The sequence below is a fragment of the Euprymna scolopes genome, chromosome 35, assembly GCF_053919585.1.
Source record: "Euprymna scolopes isolate OS-2025 chromosome 35, ASM5391958v1, whole genome shotgun sequence".
Lineage (NCBI taxonomy): Eukaryota > Metazoa > Mollusca > Cephalopoda > Sepiida > Sepiolidae > Euprymna > Euprymna scolopes.
In genome coordinates, this window is record NC_136516.1 from 88,252,234 (window position 1) to 88,276,005 (window position 23,772).

General features: G+C 36.2%; 1 protein-coding gene and 1 pseudogene across 1 annotated transcript in view; both read right to left on the minus strand.

Moving 5' to 3' along the window:
• LOC145259989 (retinoblastoma-like protein 1) overlaps positions 1 to 7,319 on the minus strand; it is a 127,314-nt gene extending 119,995 nt beyond the window's left edge. The window contains exon 1 of the mRNA XM_080117994.1: positions 6,975 to 7,319. Within this exon, the coding sequence (XP_079974120.1) occupies positions 6,975 to 7,106 (132 nt within the window). The 5' untranslated portion in view covers positions 7,107 to 7,319. The remainder of the gene's footprint in view (positions 1 to 6,974) is intronic.
• A 15,403-nt stretch (positions 7,320 to 22,722) lies between these two features.
• On the minus strand, positions 22,723 to 22,856 carry LOC145260093 (U2 spliceosomal RNA; annotated as a pseudogene).
• Positions 22,857 to 23,772: the final 916 nt, after the last annotated feature.

The window sequence follows — 23,772 nt, forward strand, 5'->3', positions numbered from 1 at the left end:
TTTAGCACCTGCTTGCAAGCCCATTGCTACAAAATCCAGAAGACACTCACTGATCAATCAACAGTTTATTCAAGCTGAAATTCAAAATCTAAAAGACGGTGTTATCGAACCCGCTCGCTCTCCCTGGAGAGCACAAGTACTAGTAACCACTAACAACCGACACAAGAAGCACCTTGTCATTGATAACAGCCAGACCATCAATCGGTTCACTTACTTTGATGTTTACCCTTTACCAAGAATTGATGATCTAGTCCACAAAATTGCTCGTTATTCCGCCTTTACTACCTTTGACTTACGGAATGCGTGTCATCAGATACCGATACTAGAAGAGGAGAAGAAATTCACAGCCTTTGAAGCCTGTGGGAACCTATACCAATTCTGCCGCATTCCATTCGGTGTAACAAACGGCGTATCATGCTTCCAACGGTCTATAGACAACCTAATAAAACAGGAGAAGATCACCGACACTTTCACATATGTCGATAACATCACTATATGTAGTCGTACTATGAAAGAACATGATGAAAATCTTAATCACTTCTTAGATGTTGCTAGGAAACACGAAATAAGTTTCAACGAGAACAAAAGCATTATACGAACAGAGAAAATCATCCTCTTAGGATATGAAGTGTCTTTGGGAGTTGTAAAGCCAGACCCTGAACGCTTCCGGGCTTTAAGACATCTACCTCTACCGCAAGATGCGAAATCACAGCAGCGGGTCGTCATGTTTTCATACTATGCTCAATGGATTCCTCGCTTCTCAGACAAAATTCGATGTCTAGCCCAAAATAGAGTCTTCCCTCTATAGAATCCTGCTCAACCGATTTCTCCAACCTCAAAGAAGAACTTGAACACGCTTCCCTTACAACAATTGATCACAGTATACCCCTTACTGTAGAAACCGATGCCTCTGATATTGCTCTGGCTGCCACTCTCAATCAGAATAGGCGTCCAGTTGCTTTCTTTTCTCGATCACTTTCAATCAGTGAACAACACTACTCTTCTGTTGAAAAAGAAGCACATGCCATCATTGAGGCAGTGTGTAAATGGCGTCACTACCTTACTGGTTCCGCTTTTAAGCTTATTACAGACCAATGTTCCGTGGCATTCATGTATGACCGGAAACATTCAAGCAAAATAAAAAACGAGAAGGTGGAACGCTGGAGAATAGAACTATCGACACTCACATTTGACGTAATCTATCACCCTGGGAAAGAGAATGCAGCCGCGGACACACTTTCTTGAGCAGTTTGCTCCTCGACTAGCCCAACGGGCCTTCGAGACCTACATGTTTCATTGTGTCATCCAGGTATAACACGAATGTCTCATTTTGTACGCCTGCGTAATTTTCCTTATTCCACCGATGATATTCGACAAACTATTGGGAACTGTACAGTTTGTGCAGAATTAAAACCGAGATTTTTCCATCCCACCAATTTCAAGCTTATCAAAGCGACTCAACCATTCGAATGCTTAAGTGTTAATTTTAAGGGCCCATTGCCATCTAACAGTAGAAATAAATACCTATTGACAATCATCGACGAATATTCGCGCTTCCTCTTTGCCTTTCCTTGTCGAGATATGACCTCACAAACAATCATAAATTGTTTCTGTCAACTATTTTCACCGTTTGGCATGCCTTCCCTCATTCACTCTGATAGAGGTTCATCGTTCCTCCCAATGAAACTAACAGACTTTCTGCATAAGAAGGGAGTAGCAACAAGCCGCACAACTGCCTATAACCCACGGGGAAATAGCCAGGTGGAACGACTGAACGCGACCCTATGGATAACAATATCGCTAGCATTGAGGTCGAAAAAGTTGCCAATTTCTCATTGGGAAACAGTTCTACACGATGCCTTACACTCCATCCGTTCCTTACTGTGTACTGCTATTAACGCTACACCTCACGAGAGGATATTCCAGTTCAACCGTAAATCAACATCTGGCACCTCTCTTCCCAGTTGGTTTTTAAATCCAGGTTCGGTCCTGATGAAACGTAATCTATGGTTATCTAAGTATGAGCCCTTTGTCGACAAAGGCGAGTTGCTAGAATGCAACCCTCAATATGCCCACGTTAGACTCCCAAATGGAAGAGAGGAAACAGTGTCACTGCGACAACTTGCCCCAAAACTGCAAGATACACAGCCACACACTAATGGCGATACTATCTCGCAGGAAGCTGAACCTCTACAACCAGCAGGGCTCTATGGACAAATTTATCTTTAGTTGACTTTTGACAACTAAGTATTTTCGTTTACTAGCCAAATAGAAAAGTTACTAGCCAAGCCCACGTGATTTTTAGAATATGACATCTTCATTCTGAAAGTTTTTTCCGTATTTTTTTCATAAGTGTAATTCTAAATATACAACAAATTTATGTTGATACTTGATTGAAGATATAAACATTCTAATTTCTTCGAATGTTTTCTTAAACAGCTTTCGTTACAAAAAAAAAAAAAAGTATAAGAGTTCTATTAAACTTTTATTGTTTAAATAATTTAACTTTGTTCGTTTCATTAAAAAAAAAAAAAAAAAAAAAAAGTTGAAAAGATATTTTCCACCCAATAGTGAGCTTTGTAAGATTGTCAGTGAAGAAAAACAGTCTTCAAAAGATAAGCGTTTCATTATTTCTAGTCACCACTTTGAAAAAAAAAAAAAAAAAGAAAAAAAAATCACTCACAAATGCGACTGTTTCACTCGCAATGTAAAGCCCTGATTAGATACCTTGTTAGAACCTTGCATATCTGAAAAATCCCGGGAAATTTCATCCGCTGATATAGCGCCCGATAAAAACCCATCAGAACTTATTCGTAAGCAACAACGTGTCCACCCCTACTATCCGAGAAATAGAGATGCTTAAACTTGAACTTTTGCGTATCATTCCATAATCCCACTCTGAACATTTTCCACCTGGGGTGAACGTCATATTTTTAATATCGTTTATTGCTTTGCATGTTTTTAACAATTCTTTTTCCTTTTTTTGTTACAGCCTATATACCTGTACTTCTTGATGAATAAAGCCTAGTCCACAGGTTATCATTCTCCTTTCGAGTTGTCCTCACCACATCACATAAATATATTTCAGAGATAAACTCCATCCTCAGTATGTTTTCTTTTTTTTTTCTTTTCTTTCTGGCTATGTTGTTTTTCTTTTTTTTTTTCTAGATAGATACATACATAAGATATCTCATATCACCTTATAAGATTCTATGTGAATATATGAAATTATATATATGTGTTTGTAAGAGGAAAATGTAACGGACAGACACAAACTAAAGCAAATTAAGATAGAATAGTGGAACACCCCCCCCCAGCAGAGTCAAAGGTGGCTTTGTTGCAGGGTTTGAATCATTGGACCAGCGACAATCATCAATTCCTATACTGATGACTGCGAAAACATGAAACACTAGTGTCTCCAGGTACTTATTGAACCGTGCTGAAATAATATTTAGAAAGCCATTCTTAACATGGAAAGAGCAGAGTGTTTTGTAACTATTCTATACTTTCACCTAACAATTTAAAAAAAAAAAAAAAAAATTGTAAAACTTTAATTTAACTTTAAAATAATATTTTAAAATAGCGTGGTTTCACTAAGTGCACAACTGCACAAGTACCAAAAATTATTTATAATATTTCGCTCCGTTAAAAAATACATTCTTAATGTTCCTATTTACAATGCCTCCCCACGGGACAGTGTTAGACACCAGAGTTGTTTTTTTAATGTGGAGAAAAGGAACAAAAATTACAAATTGTCTCAGTCGTGAAAGATTTCTACTCCACTGAGAAAGAACAAGAAATTGAAGTGCAGCAGTCAGCACTGCAGCATCTGAAGAACAGATACTACACTTTGATCTTGGCCCGAAGTGTTAAGCAGTAAGCACTATCTGGGAAATAAAAGTTGGTCAGCTGCTGGCCTTGTTGCGAGATCGCGCTTTCCTGTCGCTCGATCACTATCGTCTGAATTTAACGTTAAACTTTATCAATGTTAGAATTTCCGACGGTAGTGCACTAGTGCAGTGGCAGTGCACTCTGCACTATCCGCGCTATTTTTTAAATAGTATTTTCGAATTTGATTAAAGTTTTATCTTTTTTTTTATTACATTGTAAGAATAGGTACAAAACACCCTCCCCTAAGAATGACTTCCTAAATAATAACATTATTATTTCAGCACGGATTAGTAAGTGCACTAGTACCGAATTTCCCTTCGTTATGCGACAGCTGACAGTGGCCTGGGGGTTTAGGTCCTGGCTAGCGGAGCCAAAGGTGGCTTCGTTGCGGAGTTCGAATCCTTCGACCAGCAAACTAATGGTTGCGAAAGTTATAAAAATTATTGTATAAATAATTATATATATACAAATATTTATAAAAAACATTTGTTTGAAAAATAAAATCATTGTTATATATATATTATGGATCCAAAATATAACGAAATATATAACGTTTTAAAAATAGCAGACGATTAACTGACATCAGTCATCGTCCGCCATTTTAGGCGAAAATTTACAAATTTATCAACTATTAAAATTAAAATGAAAAGAAAGTTGTATTATTTAAGTTGGTTGTACAAAAATGAAAAAAAAAAAAAAAGACTGCAGATCGATTTTTAAAAATAAGATTGCAGAAACAGGGGAAATAACTTAGATTGCTTATTTGCTTAATGTGTAAGAAGACCTATTTTAGGCTACTTTCAATTTTTGAATATTGTTCGTTATTTAATTATTATTTAAAAGAAATATTTTTTTATATAAATTTACGAAAACAGAACTGGAAATTATTTAAATTTTTATTAAGTACTTGGTACTGTTTTTGCTGTTTGTTTTTTTTTTTTTAACTAGATTGGTTGGTACATGCACTTTACCGCACCGAAATGATAACATGATTATTTAGAAACCCATTCTTAACATGGGGAAGGGAGGGTGTTTTGTAACTTTTGTATACAGACTTTCACCTAACAATTTCATAATAAAAATAAATCTTTGTTTCACGATTTACCTCCCTTGTTTGATCTGTCGCCTTTGTTACGAGCACCTAATTTTTATTTTTGTTCCAATCCACACTGCCCCTACTAAGGAGCTGGACCCCCCCCCCAAACACACACATTAAAAACTGACCTTGTGTCTAACTCTGCCCTCGTGGGCAAGAAGCACGTAAATAGAGCCAACACGAGGTGGCGCGTGGCAAGTGCTCTTTTACACAACTTGTAAAAAAATGTAGTGACGTACATTTCGAAATTGTCATCGCCGGTGAGTCTCTGATTGGCACGGATCACAACGAACGACCAGGGATTGTCTATTTTTGTCAGTATAGATGTATTTCAAAATTGATATTTGTCCTCATCTGCTTTAAAGGACCGGATTTCAAGAGACGTTTAGATAGAGGTTGGCGAAATAGGGTTTACAGGAATAAAAAAAATTAAAAAAAAAAAAACAATCAAACAGTACAAAGGGTCTGAGAAAGATGGATTTCGGGTTTTTATGAGGGTGTGATAGGGTTTCTGATCGAATTTAGTATTATGGAGGATTCGAAATTTTCTCGTTCATCCGCCCCCTATTCCGAATTTGTAGCCCTAGGCCACCATCAATAAACTGCTTCTTCTGCACCAAACGTTATAATTAAACCAAACATCACATAACATCTTTTTCATGGAAAATTTTGAAAATCAATATTTGCTGGACTCATTTTGTAAATAAAAATTAAATATCAAGTAATATTTTTATTTTACTTTTTTTTTTTTTTTTGCTTGATTGCTGAACACCAAATAATTCGAAGAAAAAATGATTTTTTTTTAATTTGATGATTTTCAGTGTGCAATAATTTATATTGATTTGAAATAGTCTAAATTAAACTTTAAAACTTTTTATGACCGTTTGATACAAGAGAAAACACAAACAGTCCACTGATGGTTGTCCACGGACACGAATTCGGAATAGGGGCGTCTGAGCGAGAAAATTCAATATCGCTATCGTTTTATGAGTAGGTTCTTTAATTCATAGATAATAGATAGGTACCTTAACAGATACTACACCCGGGTCAGAATGGACCTAAAAGCAATGGTAATTAAGGGGGTAATTTTACACTCGCTAAAATCCCTAACTTTGGACCCCTCATTACTGCATTTTAAGATTAGATCTAATACATAAAAAGGTCCTTAAGTTCGAAAGATGCGTTTGAAGAAAGTCGGAGTGTATATCGGTCGAAATGTGAATATAACGACCAAAACGAGAATAATAATGCAACAAAATAATAATAGGTACTTGTGCAGTTTACGAACCGTGCTGATTTATTTTAGATAGGATTCTCAGTTTAAATTCAATTTTACGATGTCTTTTGGTTATCAAATTGTTTGTACAGAAAGTCTATCGCTCTCCCCGTGTTAAGAATTGGTTTCTAAACAATAACGTTATTTCAGCACGGTCCGTAAACTGCACAAGTAGTCAACAATCGCTATTTCAAAAACACCTCTCTAAATCAGTTTATTATATATTGGGCGATATAAAAACTGAAAAAGGGAGGATAACATTAATAAAATTTAAAAAAAAAAAAAAAAAAAAAAAAAAAAAAAAAAACGGATGAGGACTTAAAACCGAGCTTCCACTTTTCGGGCCATCCAAACAGGCAGACGCGACCACAAAGTGGGGGACCAGTTTACTATAAAAACAAGATTAAAAACTGATCCCTCTCAAGTTTCAAAACTGCGAATAGGACGCTATTTGTAGGTTTTTGGGAGTTTTTTTACCGTTTTTTTTTTTTTTTTTTTCTCTCTCTTTAAATTTTAAATTTAGAAAGCGATCGTAAAAAGTAGATAAATGATGTTGTCTTTTAAGGAATGGAGAAAGCGATACGGTTTCGATCACAGCAATGCCAATTTATTTATTTTACATTTTATATATAAAGGTCAGCACAAAAAACAACAAAAATAATAGAAATAGTATAGAAATAAATATATAAATATATTGAAGTGTAATCTTACTTCGAGGACGTAGTGAGTTCGTATCCGTCGATAGGAATCCCAGGCTTCCTTTTTCGCATTTCCATCCATATTAAGATCCGAACAAAGTTTTTTAAAACTCTGTTCGACATCTACTTCCTCGGAAAGAACCATGGTAGCTAGCTATGACTCGGCCACTAGCACCGAATTAAAAAAAATGTTTGTTTTTTGTTTTTTTTACACACTTTTAACCTAATGATAGGCCGGTCTTCTCCGTATAGTTTTCCTCGGTTAAAATAGTAAAAAAAAAAAAAAAAAAACCAAAACAAAAATTCTCCTCCGTCTTATCCCCCTGAACTCTGACGTGAAGTAACACTGTGGTAGGAGGATATGCCGAAGAACCGGAGTGGGAGGAGCGTCAACAGCGCCGGTAAAGGTAATGATACAGCAATGGAGGGGGAAAGATTCGTCTGATTGGATTATACAGGTAAAGAAGGAAGTAGGTTCTGTTGGCGGTGAGAGGAGAAGCTGATATGTGACGTAGCATGGCCAAAATTTAGTCTCCATTCTTAAAAAAAAAATCTTAATATTTATTACTTATTTTTTTACTTACTGACAAAATTATCTCAATTCTTATTGTATAACTCCAAAATAAAAAAAAAAAGATAAAACAATCTAATTTTTTGAATAAACGTATATTTTTGAAAAAGTTTTCACATTACTTCCTATAACAGTTTTGAAAATTTATAATGGACGCTAACCCTTTCTTTTATAACTTTCGTTTTTGTTTTTTTTTAAATTTCTAACTTATTATTTTTAAGTGTTGAAAGTTATATGCCATTATTATTTTATAATAAAACCTTATTTTCCTTTTTTTACGTTAATTTTTTAAAACTATTAACTCGTTTCTATTATTTATTATTTTACATATCAATCTATATTAATAAAATTATGGGTACTTGTACTTGTGCAGTTTACGAACTGCGCTAAAATATTAACGTTATTATCTAGAAACCCATTCTAAACATGAGGAGGAGCTTTGTTAACTATTGTGTATTTTCACCTAACAGTTTGATAAATAAAAGATACTATAAAAATTGAATTTAATTTGAAAATCCTATCTAAAAAAAAATAGCACAGTTCGTAAATAGGAGAAGTACGAAATTATGGATGCAAGTTCAACCTAATTTAAAAAAAAAAAATACAGAAAAAGCTTTGATATACAATACATGGAACTAAAATGTCATATTCCAAATATCGCAAAAATTGATCAAATAGTTTTAATTTTTTATATTTTTAGCGATTTTATAAATATAATGCTAAATAGTTGCCATAACAAGGCTGATTTTGATTTCGGTAGTTCGAATTGAGTTGTGTCAATTTATATAATATGGCGAACCAAGACACACCGTTATCGTTTTCTCATAAAATTTGATTTTCTGGGTTTGTATTACAATCCATAGATGTACGAAAAAATATAACAAATAAATGTTATTAAAAGCAAGAGAAGTTACTCTTCTACCTATCCGGAAACGTTTTTAGTGATTTTACTCACTTTAAAACGTTTAATCAGTTCGGAAATCATACAGTGTTTATCGATATGTGTGAAAAAGACAGCTGACTGTTAAATATGTGAAGTCTGGAAAAATGAATTAAAACTAAAAACAATTGCACAAAATACTGTTAAAAACCCACTGAATGCATGCCACGGTTACATATATTGGATGGGTTTCTAACAGTATTTTGTATATTTTTTTAGTTTTAACTCATTTTTCAAAACTTCACGTATGTAACAGTCAGCTTGGCACCATTTGTTTTTTCGCATATATCTATAAAGCTTTATGATTTTCGAACCGATTAAACGTTTTAAAGTGAGTAAACCAGGTAGGTAGAAGAGTAATTTATCTTGCCTTTGATAACATTTGTTATATTTATTTATTTATTTACCACTTTTTCGTACGTCTGTTGATTGTAGTACAAACCCGATTTTCCTCGTTAAAAATAAAAGTAGTTGATCAATGTACGTTATTTTATAGAATGTGACATTTTCATTCTGTGGCGATTATGTATATCGTAAGGATTTTTGTTATTTTTTTTTAATTAGGTTGAACTCTGGACTTGCACCAAATTATGAGATCAATTTTTGCGTCTTTATGTATGTGTGCTTCTTGCCTGTAAGTGACTTAAACATTTTTTTTTTTTAATTTACTATTAATTAATTATTTATTGAAATCAAAACTCCAATATTGTAACGCAGGGGTCGGTAACCCATGACCCACAGGCTAAATGTGGCCCTCAAATGAATTTTGTCCGGCCTGCGCTCTTATCCTGGACGTGATCAAAATATAGGCAAACCAAACCAAAGTGACAGTTGGGGGCTTAGATATATCCTATTGAAATTGTTTTTAAATCCTTCTTTTTACCTTGAGATTACCATACTTTTTGTTCTTTTTCTCTTCTAGAAATCTTTTTTGTCCGAACAAAAACAAGCCCATGGAAGCTAAGAGGAGGAGAGTGGATTTGGAGTGCCGAACATTTAACTTGCCTTGACAAATAACTATTTTTTCATTGAGCATTTCGCAAAATATGTTTGCTTAATTTGTCAAGAAACCATCGCTGTGAAGAAAGTTTCAAGTATTAAACGGCATTATGAAATGCGTCATAATAATTACAACAGTTTTACCGAAAAAGCACGAGAACAGGAAGTTGCACGGTTGAGAAATAATTTAAAAGAAGCAATCATCCCTTTTTTTCAAGAAAAGCTGAAGAAAATTACTGAACACTCGCGCTAGCTACGAGGTGTCAAAACTAATTGCAGAAAGGAAGCAACTTTTTATTGATGGAGAGTTCTTCAAAGAATTATTGTTAAAAGTAGCAGATGTTGTTTGTCCAGAAAAAAAGAGAATTATTTTCTGCCATCAGCTTGTCGACAAGAACAGTAACAAGGTGTATTGAAGAGCTGGCAGCAAATGTCAGAAGTGACTTGGAGAGCATTTTAAACAATCTGGAGTATTATTCCGTTGCAGATATGAAGGATACTTGTCAACTTGTAGTGCTTGTGAGAGGTGAAACACCAACATTTGATATTGTGGAAGAATTTTTGAAATTGATTCTTATGAAAGACACTGGCACTGGAGCAAATATTTAGCAAAGCATAATAAAATGAATTATCGGAATGAATCTGGATTTATCAAAGCTTTCTGAAGTAATTACAGATGGAACACCAGTAATGGTTGGAGAGAAAAGGGGTTTTGTTGCATTGCTCCAAAATCATATAGGAATTGATAAAATAATAATCAAACTTCATTGTATTATTCATCAAGACGCTTTCTATGCAAATTCTAAGGACATCATGGCGGTGGTTGTGAAAACAATGAATTTTATATTGTCAAGAGGACTAAATCATTACCAGTTTCAAGAATTTCTTAAGCAAATATAAGCAGAGTATGGTGACCTTATATATTTTTCAAATGTTCAATGGCTTACCTGCAGAAAAATGCTAGAACAAGTATATGCATTGAGAGAAGAAATGTCCATGATTTTAGAGAGCAAAGAACACGATAATTCTCACTTTCAAGATCCACAGTGGGTTGTCAAGTTAACTTTTTAGTGGACATCACGACCTACATAAACACTCTGAATCTTGAGCTTCAAGAAAAGAAAAAGTTTGTATTTAAGATGTTTGGTCAAATTACTGCTTTTGAAAGAAAGCTTTGACTGTGGGAATAACAGCTTCAAAAAGGAAACTACTCTCATTTCCCAAGTCTCCAAAATTACAAGAGAGATATATTAATAATACCGGACATCTTTGTGAGCTTTATTACGGATCTGAGAAGCGAGTTTTCATCTCGTTTTGCTGACTTCCGGAAATATAGAATTCTGTTTGAGTTATTTGGTACTCCTTACGAAACAGATGTGAAGCAAGCGGCAGAAGAATATCAGTTGCAGTTAATTGACTTACAGTGCGACAAATCTTTGAAATCAAAATTTCATTTTGAATCCACTGCTGGGTTCTACAAGAAATATATATTGTCAAGAGGAAAATATAAAAACATCATGGCTAATGTGAAATGATGTCATTATTTGGAAGTACATGGTGTGGGATCGTTCTACCGCTCCAGAAGATATCTCACTGCTGATGCAATTCTCTATCTATATTTTATTTTCAACAAGGCAACACATAGAATGATACAAATTGTCTTGATTAAGAACTAAATGCATTATTCTCTCATGCATTAAAACATGACCATTCTTTTAACTGTATTATTCTTTCTGATTCTCTTTCCTCTGATCTTGAGCACGTGGTACAATAGGGAAAGAGGTGGCTGGTTACTTTTAATACATCTAAAACCAAGCTTCTATTTTTACATCATCAACGCTCTGATCCCCACCTGGTATCAATTGAAATGAATGGCTCTCGTCTTGGAGAGGCTTCATGTTTTGACAAGCTTCTGAGCTTGACCTTTACTCCTGGTCTGAAATGGAACACATACATCAAATCTGTTGCCAAGGTCGCTGGAAAAATGGTGGGATCCTTCTACCACTCCAGTAGATATCTCACTGCTGATACAATTCTCTATCTATATAAAAGCCAAGTACGTCCAAGGATGGAGTACTGCTATCATATCTGGGCAGGAGCTGCTAAAAAACAGCCTATCCTGCCTTGACAGAGTACAAAATAGACATTGTAGCCTAGTGGGGGATGTCCTTTTCTCTTCCCTGCAACCTCTCTCCCACAGAAGGGATGTTGCAAGCCTGTCGTTGTTTTATCGTTATTTCCATAGCAAGTGCTCGTCTGAGCTCCAATCTCTGTCCCCCCCTCGCCAATCTTTCATGATAAACACCCGTCTAGCTGAAACGACTGTCAGTAATTTCCCCCACTCTTTATCTGTGCCTAAATCAAAACGTAGATTCCATGAACAAAGCTTCTTTCTTAGAAGTGCACGCCTGTGGAATTCTCTTCCGTTTGCCTGTTTCCCACCTGACTACAACTTGGATGTGTTCAAGTCCAACATAAACAAGTTCCTGTTGAACCGCCCCCTTAAGTAAGACACTTTATCAGATCTCCATTACTAACAAATACTACGATATTATCCTATTGATTACTGTACACGCAATAAACCTTATCCCCGAATGGCCTCAGGGCCTTGATAAGTGGTGACTTCCTTGTAAAAAAAAAAAAAAAAAAAAAAACATATGCTTGTAAACAACTTTTTTCAAAATGAAATATATTAAAAGTCATTTGAGAACAAGATTGCGTGACGACCAACTGGATCATGTTTTGCTCCTGCCATCGATAAATATTTCACCTGATGTAGAGAAGTTGTCACACAATAAGCAGAAAAAAGTTTCTTATTAAAGCATTTACCGTTTCTAAGTGTATATCATTTGTAGTAAAAAAAAATCAATTTTTTTTTATTGATTTTGGTAGTATTTTTTATTTATGCAATAAAATAACGAGTTTTCCTAAATGCGTTTATATCTTATTACTTTTTTTTTATTGTTATTCCTGTAGCAAAACAAGTTGTATACTGTATGAATATAATTATACTAACAGTTCAGCCCGGCTTTGCTCGGGCCCTATGTACTGTTCATAACTTTATGTGCATATGTGTATGTATATATATATATATATATATATATATATATATATATATGTATTAAAAAGTTTGATTTATGTCCAGGTAACCTACATCTAAAATTTCAAGTATTATGACCCAAAATTGGTGGAGGAGTTTGGTAGTGTCTGCAAAGGTCAACTCTGTCCACTTTGACCTCTTGGCAGCCAAATTATCACCCAAAAACTGAGTAAAAAGCTTGCTTCATGTCTGAATACCTGTTATGTAAAATTTCAATTATTTAGACCCAAAATTTGCTGAATAGTTTGCTAGAGACTGCAAAGGTTAAATCTTTTGAACTTTGACCCCTTGGTAGCCGAAATTTCGGCCAAAAGCCAATTAAAAACTTGCCATATGTCTGAATACACTTTATGTAAAATTTCAAATGTTTAGACCAAAAATTGGCTGAGAGGTCAAATTTTTAAAACTTTTACCCCAATTTTGAACTTTTAACATTTATTGTTTTGAGCTCAAATCAAGTTAAAAAATTTGATCCATGTCCAAAGAACCTACATCTAAAATTCAAGTGTTTAGACCTAAAATTGGCGAAAGAGTTTGGTAGAGTTTTCAAAGGTCAAATCGTTGAACTTTAACCCCTTGACAGCCAAATTTCTGGCCGAAAATGGATTACAAAAATTTTCTCAAATCTCATTACCCTGTATATTAAATTTTGATTCTGTAGACTTTAAATTGACAGAGTTATTGCGTAGGGAAATGTATACATATAGACACACTCACTTTTATAGATAGATAGATAGATTGTATTGAATCCTTACTTTCTTTAAACACCCATGACACTGCAGCCTAGCTGTTTAGCACTCCTCCATGACTCTACATACCTGTTTGACCCTCACTCTCCTTAAGGTTGCCAACCCCTGTTGTAAGAAGAACTCTTTAAAAAAAAATCCTACTTATAAATAATAATAATAATAATTAAGAAAATAAATCCATTGGAATGCATTTCCGTTTTTTTGCAAATAAGTCAACCATTTTAATATTTTGTTAATCTATTATATAAAGGGCAAATGTCTGTGTGTTTTTATGTCCAGCTAAATAGTAAAAAAAAAAAAAAAAAAAAAAAAGAAAGAACTCCGAAACAAAGACCCATGAAGTTGGTATGTTTTTGTATCAGCTTTGTCTTGGATGAATAATATCCAAAAATTAGAAAAATTTATTCATTCTCTGGTGCGAGGAGTCGATCGAGCCAAGTTTCGTAAGGGGGTGGGATAGGGGGTTAGTTTTTTTTTTTTTAGTTTTATTAGGTAAAAATTTGGAGAGAAAATGCCGACTTTTTCTGAAAGAAACCTATTATATAAAGATGTGTCTCTGTGTATGTCCCGCTAGAGAGGAATAGGCTAGGCGCAGGAGAGAGGGCAGGTTGGGGAAGGGGATTTTTGATAGAAATGCGTTATACTTTTTCCCCCAGGCAATGCTGGGTGACCTTCCTAGTAGTTTATAAAGTAAAAATTACTTCATGACCTTTCGAAATTTGAATGGAATCTAGACGCATTTAAATCGTCCAAAAGTAAAAAGGTAATTGGAACTGGTTTAGGCAAAGGTATAGTTTTATTAACAGTGCAAAAAAGGAGTTATAAAAACTCAATTCTTGTTACACTTCTGAATTTTTTAGATGAGGGCTGATTGTTTATACTATTTGCTTTGATCGGACTCATCTTGAGTGTTATTTGTGCAATGTTTTGGCCGGTGTAGCCTTTGACCTTCATCAGGCATGCTGGTTGTTATCTTAGCAAAAGAAAAGAAAACATGCCTGCCGAAGGTCAAAGGCTACACTGACCAAAATCTTACACAAATAACACTCAAGATGAGAACAATAGTCCGATCAAAGCAAGTAATATAAACAATCAGTTCTTATTGTGGAGCACTCTAAGTTGAAATAAGCCAATCACTTAAGCTCACATGTGCAGATTATGATGTTATAATCATAAGTAGCATAAGTAGGGCTGTGACAACAGCATATTCTTTTCATTGTTTTTATTCTTGAGTATATATATATCCGTTAATATCTTATATATTTTTATATAGATGGATGTGCTTCTTGGTTGATTAAGCGTGTCTAACTGTGTTGGATATATACCTAAGAGTCAAAAGAATAAAAAGAATAGTCTGTTGTCACAGCCCTAATCATAAGATCACTCTCGGCTGTCTTAACATTTATGCTTTATATAAGTGTTAATTTCAATTGTATATCTTGTGGTTAACATTGGTTATGTGGTTTGTTCCTCACTAATGGAGTCAGAGATGGCTTCATGGTTGGGTTCAAATCTCCCGACCAGTTGTAATCATAACTCCTTGCACTGATGATTCCCAAAAAGATGAAACACTAGTGTCTGTAGGTATTAAAATAATTATACTAATAATTGAGCGGTCGGGTTTCGATCCTGGCTTGAGGTAGTTGCTTGTCTAGCCGCATTATAAGTCATCCACATACAGTGCTGTTTTGCTGTTTCACAGCTCATCACAGCCACATTGATGAGCTGTGAAACAGCAAAACAGCACTGTATGTGGATGACTTATATATATATATATATATAGTCATCCACATACAGTGCTGTTTTGCTGTTTCACAGCTCATCAATGCGGCTAGACAAGCAACTACCTCAAGCCAGGATCGAAACCCCATCACTCAAACGACAGTCGGAGCTTCTCACCATTGTGCTATTTGGCTATTGCTATGCGGGCTGTGAATTAACAATGTTTTGACATTGTCCAAATACCTAAGCTCAATTTGTTTCCACAAAGAGCATCGCTTCATACATTAATGGTAATTTGTATATCACTTCACAATATGCTCAACACAAGATAGGGAGCATTATAGTTATCCACATACAGTACTGTTTTTCTGTCTATATATATATATATATATATATATATATATATATTCAACAATAATTTTTTACCAAAGGCAAGAAAAAGTTAATTTTCTATTGACTTTTAACAAGTCCTCATATAACAGAAAGTTTTTGAAACAAGTTAAATCCATACATGTTATAAATAGTCATTAAAACAACATATCAGACATAAATCCAAAGATTTATGGCATTGGTTTCCCCGATATTTTTCTAGTGAGAATTATTTCTAGAGAGACATCAGGTACTTACAGGAGGAACCACATAAAGGTTGCCAACATTCTTAGTGAGAGTGATTTTTGTGAAATGAACTGGATTTGAACTGGGGTCACCCAGGTCGTTAATCCGTGTCATTAACCACTGAACCATCGTCACCCTGCTACGCAACAGTAACAGAAAGCTTCCTGTAACTAACGGAGAAAGACGTCTTCTCTCCGGTCTCAGTCAACTTGGCCCCCACGCACTGGCTATCTCCATTGCTCAGAGTTTTGGCATCCAAATTTTATTATTAACTAGCAGGCCGCCCGACATTGCCCAGTCGTAAAATATGCATAACTATTATATTTTAATTAATGCAGAATTCTTATTTATGATAAACAGAAATACCGTAGATATTAAATGTAACGTTAAATTCATATTTAAAAAAAACTTTGTAGCGATCCTGTCTTTGTTTATCGTTATTTCCATGGCAAGTGCTTGTCTGAGCTCCAATCACTGGTCCTCCCTTGCCAATCTTTCACGATAAACACCTGTCTAGCTGAATCCACTGTCAGTAATTTTTCTCACTCTTTATCTGTGCCGAAATTCAAGCGTAGATTCCATGAGCAAAGCTTCTTTCTTAGAAGTGCACGACTGTGGAACTCTCTTCCGTTTGCCTGTTTCCCACCTGACTACAACTTGGATGTCTTCAAGTCCAACATAAACAAATTCCTGATAAACTGCCCCATTAAGTAAGACACTATATCAAATCTCCAATACTAACGATTACTACAATACTATCCCATTGATTTCTGTACACGCAATAACCCTTATCCCCGAGTGGCTTCCGGGCCTTGATAAGTGGTGACCTCCATGTAAAAATAAAAAACTGAAGTAAAAGAAAATGGAAAGAAACTGAGACATGTGCATGGAAATATTATGTTTTTTCTAAACAGTTCACGACTTGTAAGTAAAAAAACAAATACTAGAGCTAAGACCGAAACCAAAACCTAGAAACAGTGAGTCAAGTATGATAACCATTAGGCCACCTTGACACGGTCTTAAAAACGTGTTTTCAAACTTACTTATTCTTAACATAAGTAATCTGTCACGTAAATGATTCACGCATGCACATTCGTGAAACAGTTGCACAAGAAACACTCGTATAACTGAAAACACTATCAATAATTTCCCCCACTCTTTATCCATGCCTAAACCTAAACGTAGATTCCATGAACAAAGCTTCTTTCTTAGAACTGCACACCTGTGGAACTCTCTTCCATTTGCCTGCTTTCTGGCTGACTATAATATGGTCGTCTTCAAGTTCAATGTAAACAAGTTCTTGATGAGCCATTCCCTTTAATTAATCCAATTTATCAAATTTTCTCTGTTAACAATTACTACGTCATTGTCCCATTGACCACTGTACACGTATTAACCTTTATCCTCGAGTGGCTTCTGGGCATTGATAAGTGGTGACTCTTTTGAAAAAAAAAAAAAAAAAGAAACACTTAAAAATCCGATGACCTTGCAGGTACCAATTTTTCAATGTTGACCCCTTAGCAGCCCCTTTTTTCTGGATGAAAACGGATTAAAAAGTTTCCCACGTGTATGAATGTCCTATATACCAAATTTCAAGTCTTTAGATCCAAAATTTGTTGAGTATATAAGTTGAGAAGTGTCCTCACACACATGCACATTCTCATTTTTAGAGATATATAAATAATTACTTCTTTTACTGTAATATTGTAATGTTTTAATTTTCTGCAACCTACACCCAATGGTGTGGATAAGGTCATTCAAATAAATATATGTCATTTTTAACAAGCGTCAACAAAATAAAATAGAGGGGCAAAAAATATGCAATAAATAAGTGTTACTACAGGCAAGATGAGTTACTCTTCTACCTATCTGGATATATTTTATTTTGTTGTTTTAACGTATTTTAAATTGTAGTTTTTTTGGTTCAAATGAAACCGTGTGTCAACTCAGAACAAAAAAATAATCACGTCTGCCATAAGGATTGCACAAAGATTTTTGATAATCGCTCAAAAATTAAAGAAAAACACTGGTAGAACATTACATTTTCGCATGATTGTTGACATTTATTGAATTGATTTCTATTAGTATTTTACTTAATTTTTTTTTTTTTTGAACAAGTATCCTTGATAATTTTTTTTTTTTTTTTTTTTAATTACTTTTTCACCCCAAACAAGGCGCATTGCCACTTTGGTGTAGTGGGCTACTATCAGGGGCAGCAACTACTGGGGTGCTATGTTGGGATTTGGGCAGCAAGATGTCGGTTCACGTTGCACTTGAACTTCTGCATGTCAGTACAGTTGGGGAAGCAGGAACTTGGAATGGAATTCCAGAGTCTAGCGGTTCTGGGGAAGAAACTACTGGAGTAGAAAGATCTTTTGCATCTAGGGATCTCTACTGTGTGGGGGTGGGATTTAGCTGCTTGTCGGGTTTGTCGAGGGTGTCTACATCGTCGGGGCACAAGTGTCTGCAGTTCGTCAGAGCATTCACCATTAAAGTACTTGTAGAACAGGCAGAGGGATGCAACGTTTCGTCGATGGGACAGAGGCTGAAGCTTATATGCCAGTTCAGGGCCTATCAGATTGGCGACTCTTTTTTGGACCTTGTCTAGGAGCGAGAGACTAGTAGCAGATGCACCAGCCCAAATGTGACAACAATACTCCATACATGGGCGAATGGTGGCCTTGTAGAGGTACAGGATACTTTAAGGTGTCAGTAGTTTTCTAGCACGGTAGAGAGAGCCTACCTTTTTCGCAGCAGACCTGGCAATGTTTTCAATATAATTGTTTCAATTCATGTTTCCTGTGAACGTTAGGCCAAGCAGTTTGAAAGATGTACTCTCGGACAGGGAGTCACTGGCCATTGCTATTGGTGGCAGAGAAGGTTTCTTGTAATTATTGAAGGAAACCAGTTTAGTCTTGGCAGCATTGAATGTGACCATCCATTTATGTCCCCATTCCACTACAGATTGGAGGTTATCCTCTAGTGTTTTTGCTATTTCTTTAGATATGTATTCATTTGTTTTCCTGTCATGCCTGTTATAGAGTGTAGTCATCAGCATATATACGCATCTCAGAGGCAGTTTTGTCGGAGAGGTCATTAATAAATATTAGGAACAATAGATGTCCAAGGATAGACCCCTGAGGCATTCCCGCATTTATATCCCACTGTTTAGACGTACGACCATCGAGGACAACCTGGATTTTTCTCTTATCTAAGAAGGACCTAATTATGTTAAGTATATTACCAGTGATACCGTATGATTTCATTTTCCTGAGGAGACTCTTGTGCCATACCCTGTCAAAAGCCTTAGATATATCTAGAGCTACCACTCTGCCCTCCCCCGCTTTGTCCAGTGAATGGTATATACGTCCAGAGATTACAGTGAGGATGTCAGCTGTGGAGCGGGCATGTCTAAATCCATGTTGTTTGTCAGTCAGAAGTTTAGCATCTGTAAGGTGCCGGACTAGAGCCTGGTTAGTTATGGTCTCAAATATTTTGGCGAAAAGTGGGAGGAGGCTAATGGGACTATAATTTGATGGGTCAGTTCTTTCGCCAGAATTCTTGAATATTGGTACCACAGAAGCAGTTTTCCAACAGCCTGGAAAGCATGATTCATTAAGGCATTTGTTGTAGATTTTGGAGAGAACTGGGGCTACTTCGGCTGAGCACTTTTTTAATAGCACAGTTGGGATGAGATCAGGTCCACATGCTTTGGAAGTGTCAAGGTTTTTTATGATAGCGTGTACCTGAGCAGGAGTGATTTTTAGATTGTCTAGCGTGGCGTCTGTCCGCAAAGGAAAGTCAGGCAGGGGGTGGTTGGTAGGGTCCAGTGTGGAGTTCGAGGCAAACCAGCTGGCAAGCATATTAGCCTTGTCGTTTGCTGAGCAAACAACCTCGTGATTGTTGGTTAGTGAGGGAATTGTTGATTGCCCATTATTTACTACACTGTTGTAGATTTTCCAGAAGTCACGATTTCCTGATTTTTGTGCTTCGATGCGTTTTTTAGTGGTTTCAGTAAATTCTCTCTTAGCTGTCGCTATTTCTTTCTTAACGTTACTTATAGCTTCTATATACTTCTGTTTGTTTAAACTGGACTTATGTCGGTTAAATCTGCGGTATGCATGCTGCCTTTGAGCAATGGCAGTTGCGCAAGTCGAAGTAAACCATTGGGGAGAGTGGGGCTTGCTATAAAATTTCCACATGGGAACATGTGCTTCCATTGCTGTTTTGAACCATTCAGTGGTCTCATTTGCGCACTGTTCAGCAGGAAGACAAAAAAAATATTTCCCCATGGGGCATCTCTGATAAGATCTCTGATGGCTTCCCAGTCAGCCTTTTTATAATGTCTCGTTGTTTTGAGCACTGGCTCTTCAGTTTTAGGTCTAGAATTTAGAGTGATTTCTACCATTATCACTGCATGGTCAGCGTTCTCGAGTGGGCTGTCAGCATTTGTTGTACAATCCTCGGGAACTGTAGTCAGAAACAGATCTAGAAGTGATGCTTGTTGTTCTTGCTGGTCAGGGAAACAGGTTGGAAACGTAATCATTTGTGATAGGGAGTGAGATATAGCAAAACTATGTGTTGTGCTGCCCGCTGCATCTGTGTGAGTAGAGAATCCAAGCCAGTTTTTGTGGTGAACATTAAAGTCACCAAATACATGTACCTGTGCGCTAGTGTCAAGGGAGAGTGCTGTGTCTATGCTGTCAAAGACTTTGTTTATTATGGTGCAGTCCTGGGTCGAGGGAGAGCGGTAGAGAAAATAAAAGTAGCTAATTTTGTGTTGTATGTTTAGTCTAAAGCACATAAAGGCTTGATTGTCCGTTTCTAGGTTTGTTTCTCTAGTCAGGGGGAGGGTGTTACGAATGTAGACTCCAAGTCCGTGCATATGTCTATCAGAGTCCTTACGGCAGAGTGGGAGATAGCCAGGCATGTTAAAGTAGTTAGAGGGGATGGAGGAGTATGGGTTAGTCTCCGGGGTATTTGTTAGGAGAAATGCTTCAACATCAGCTAAGTTAGTTCTAAGCCTACGGATGTTAGTGAATGCAAGCCTCAAGGGAGGAGGCGAGTTGAATTTGTTTGTCCCTAGGCCTGGTTTAAGCTTATTTTTTGGTTGAACTGTCATCATGTTTTTAAAGAGTTTCAGTTAGGTGAGGGGGAGGGGGCTGAACAAGAGGTTATGCAGGGTAACAGACATGCAACACAAGTAAACCATTAGGTGACCTTTTTTCAACTAGGACTGTGGCCTCGGGAAAGCCCATCGGGGATGAGTGCAGGGTCCCTTTCCATGCGCGACATGGCACTACAAACATCCCGATATTATACAACTGTTGATGGAGCAGCCGCTCTAAGCGCTACCAGTCGGAAACAGCAGCCAGGAACTGTCAATCCGGTACCCTCAGCCCATCAGAAGAAGATCACCCCAATCTAATTGCACAAGCATGCGTGGTACTCAAGCACTCCCAAGTGCCCAGTTATGAGGGGTGGGATGTGTTGGGAGAATGCCCTAGACAAGAAACAAGATCTACCACTAAGTGTTTTGTCGATTCACTTGTGATAATGTCTCTGCGCCTGACTAATAGGCAAAGAAGGAGTATGGAAGCTGGCGATAGACAGAGCCTATCTACTCCTTAAGCAATTTAGGTTTGCAGACCGGTAATTTGTTTGAGTCACCAGCTCTAGGAAGGTTGTCGTCCAAGACTAGAGAGGCCTCCCTCCCCTTTGGTTTAGTTTCAGAGTTTTCCTTCTAGACGGGTGATCTGGGAAGATCTACTGGGTCCATCAGCCCTGAGAGGGTTTCCTCCGCGCCTGGGTCCTACTCCAGGTATTTCTGCGACCCCGCGTGGTTAGTTAATGTTACAGGGTTAGTTTGTATAGGTTATATATCTAATGAATAGTTACACTCCTCAAAGTGATTTAGGGGCATGCAGTGGAAGCGGTTTTGTGGGGAGGCTTGTTAGAAAAGCGTTAGTGCGGATTAGGACTCTTACCTGAGGTTTCCCATTTTTTAATAGTTCAATGCTCATGATAGCCATAATTATTTTCTATTCTAGGTGAACAGAGTGGATACACGATTTCTTTTGAACAAAACAGCGCTTTAAAATAAGTTAAAACACACACATACACAAACTTATTCAGGTAGGTAGAAATATAACTTATCTTGTCTTTGGTGATAGTAGTAATTCTAAACAAGCAACAAAACAAGTATAAAACAAATAAATGTTACCAAAGGCAAAATAAGTTACTCTTCTACCTACCTGAATAAAAAATTTTTGTCATGCTTTTTTTTTTTTTTTTTTTTTTTTTTTCGTTGGCTCTTGTTAAAACTGCCCTAAATATTTGCTATTTATAAGAGGCGACCTTGTTATAGGCGTTTGGACTTAAAGTTCATGCGAAGATAAACTCCTGTAAAATTATTACCCCCCTCCCCATTTGTAAAAATATTTTTACACTTTAATTTGTTTAACCTTGTTAACGCAAACCCATCCGTGACTCGTTGGGTCAGTATTTGTTTTATATTTACCACTAAATCTGATGATTTTATGTATGATGCGTGATTGCATATAACCGGGGTGAACCCCTTTTCTACAGCTGTTATATAGGAGTATTTTACGGTAGGAGGAAGGGCGCTTAATAAGAGAGGCTGTGTGGTGAGAGAAATGGAATGATGCAAATAAGAGGAGGAGGAAGGAAATAGAAATGGGAGGAGAGAAAGGATGAAATGAAAAAGAGACAAGAAGAAGAGGAGGAAGCGAGGGAAGAGAGAGGGTAGACAGAGATGGGGAAGAGAGAGAGAAAAAAGGGAGGTGGTGGAAGAGAGGGGAAGATGGAAGAAGGAGAGAGGGGTAAGGAAAGGAGAAGAAAAAGAGTTGAAAGAGAGAGGGGGGAAGGAGAGAGAGAAAAGAGAGAAACGGTTCCTATTTATTTGTTCTACCCCCAAGAAAATAGGAACCTCTCTCTAGGGACGCGCAAAAATGGGCGTGACTTATACTCATAATTGTCGTACCTATTTACAATGCCTCCCCACGGGACAGAGTTAGACACTAAGGGTCGTTTTTTAACGCGGAGAAAAGGTACAAAAATAAAAAATTGTCTCAGTCGTGAAGGACTGCTCCTTCACCGAAAGAGAACAAGAAATGGAAGTGCAGCATCTGAAGAACAGATACTACACTTTGATCTTGACCAGAAGGCCAAGAAGGCATAATTGTTGTAAAAAGGAGCTCATATTTTCCAAAATGAAAAAAAAAAAAAAAAAAAAAAAAAATGTTATAATCTTTTATTATGTATATGCTATCAAGGCAGCTAAAAAAAAAAAAATCAGCTAAATTCGAAGTTTGAATAAATTAATTAAAATTTTTAATAAAAATCCAAGAAATATAAATATTTACAACAAACAGCCAACAAAAAAAATATACAACAAATAAATGTTATTAAAGGCCAAATAAGTTACTCTTCTACCTACATGGATTTCGTGTTTTAACTGATTTTAAAGCGTCTATTTACTTTGAAAAAAAGTAATGTCAAGTCTGTTGAGTTAGAACAAAAAAAAAAATGCATTTTGGACCTTGATAATCGCTCGAAAATCGAAAATTAAACTAAATATTGATGAAACATTACATTTTCGCACGATTTGTGACATTTATTGGGTGTGGTTTCTACCAGTAGTTTGCTTAATTTTTGAAGTAAATAAACGTTTTAAAATAAGTTATAACGCAAAAAGCTCATCTAAGTAGGTAGTAGTAAGAGTAAATTATCTTGCCTTTGGTAACAATTTATTTGTGATATTTTTTCTACCACATTTTTTTTTTGTGGATTATTTAAAAAAGAAAATACCCGATAATTAGTTTTCTAGAACTATTTAAAAGACTCCGTCTAATCATAAATTTGTAGTTTTTAATGGTTCTAGTTTCTCCTTCTGTTGGTTGGTTGTTTCTGCTTTACGGCATATCAACCCTTTTCGAGTTATATAATGCAGAATCCAAAGATTTTGAAGAACAATTTTTTTAATAGAATATATTTGTTGCTTCCACGTCGGTTTCTATTTAACCCATAGTTGGGACCCTAACAGGTACTACCACTCCGGGTCAGAGTGGACCTGGAAGCAATGGTAATTAAAGG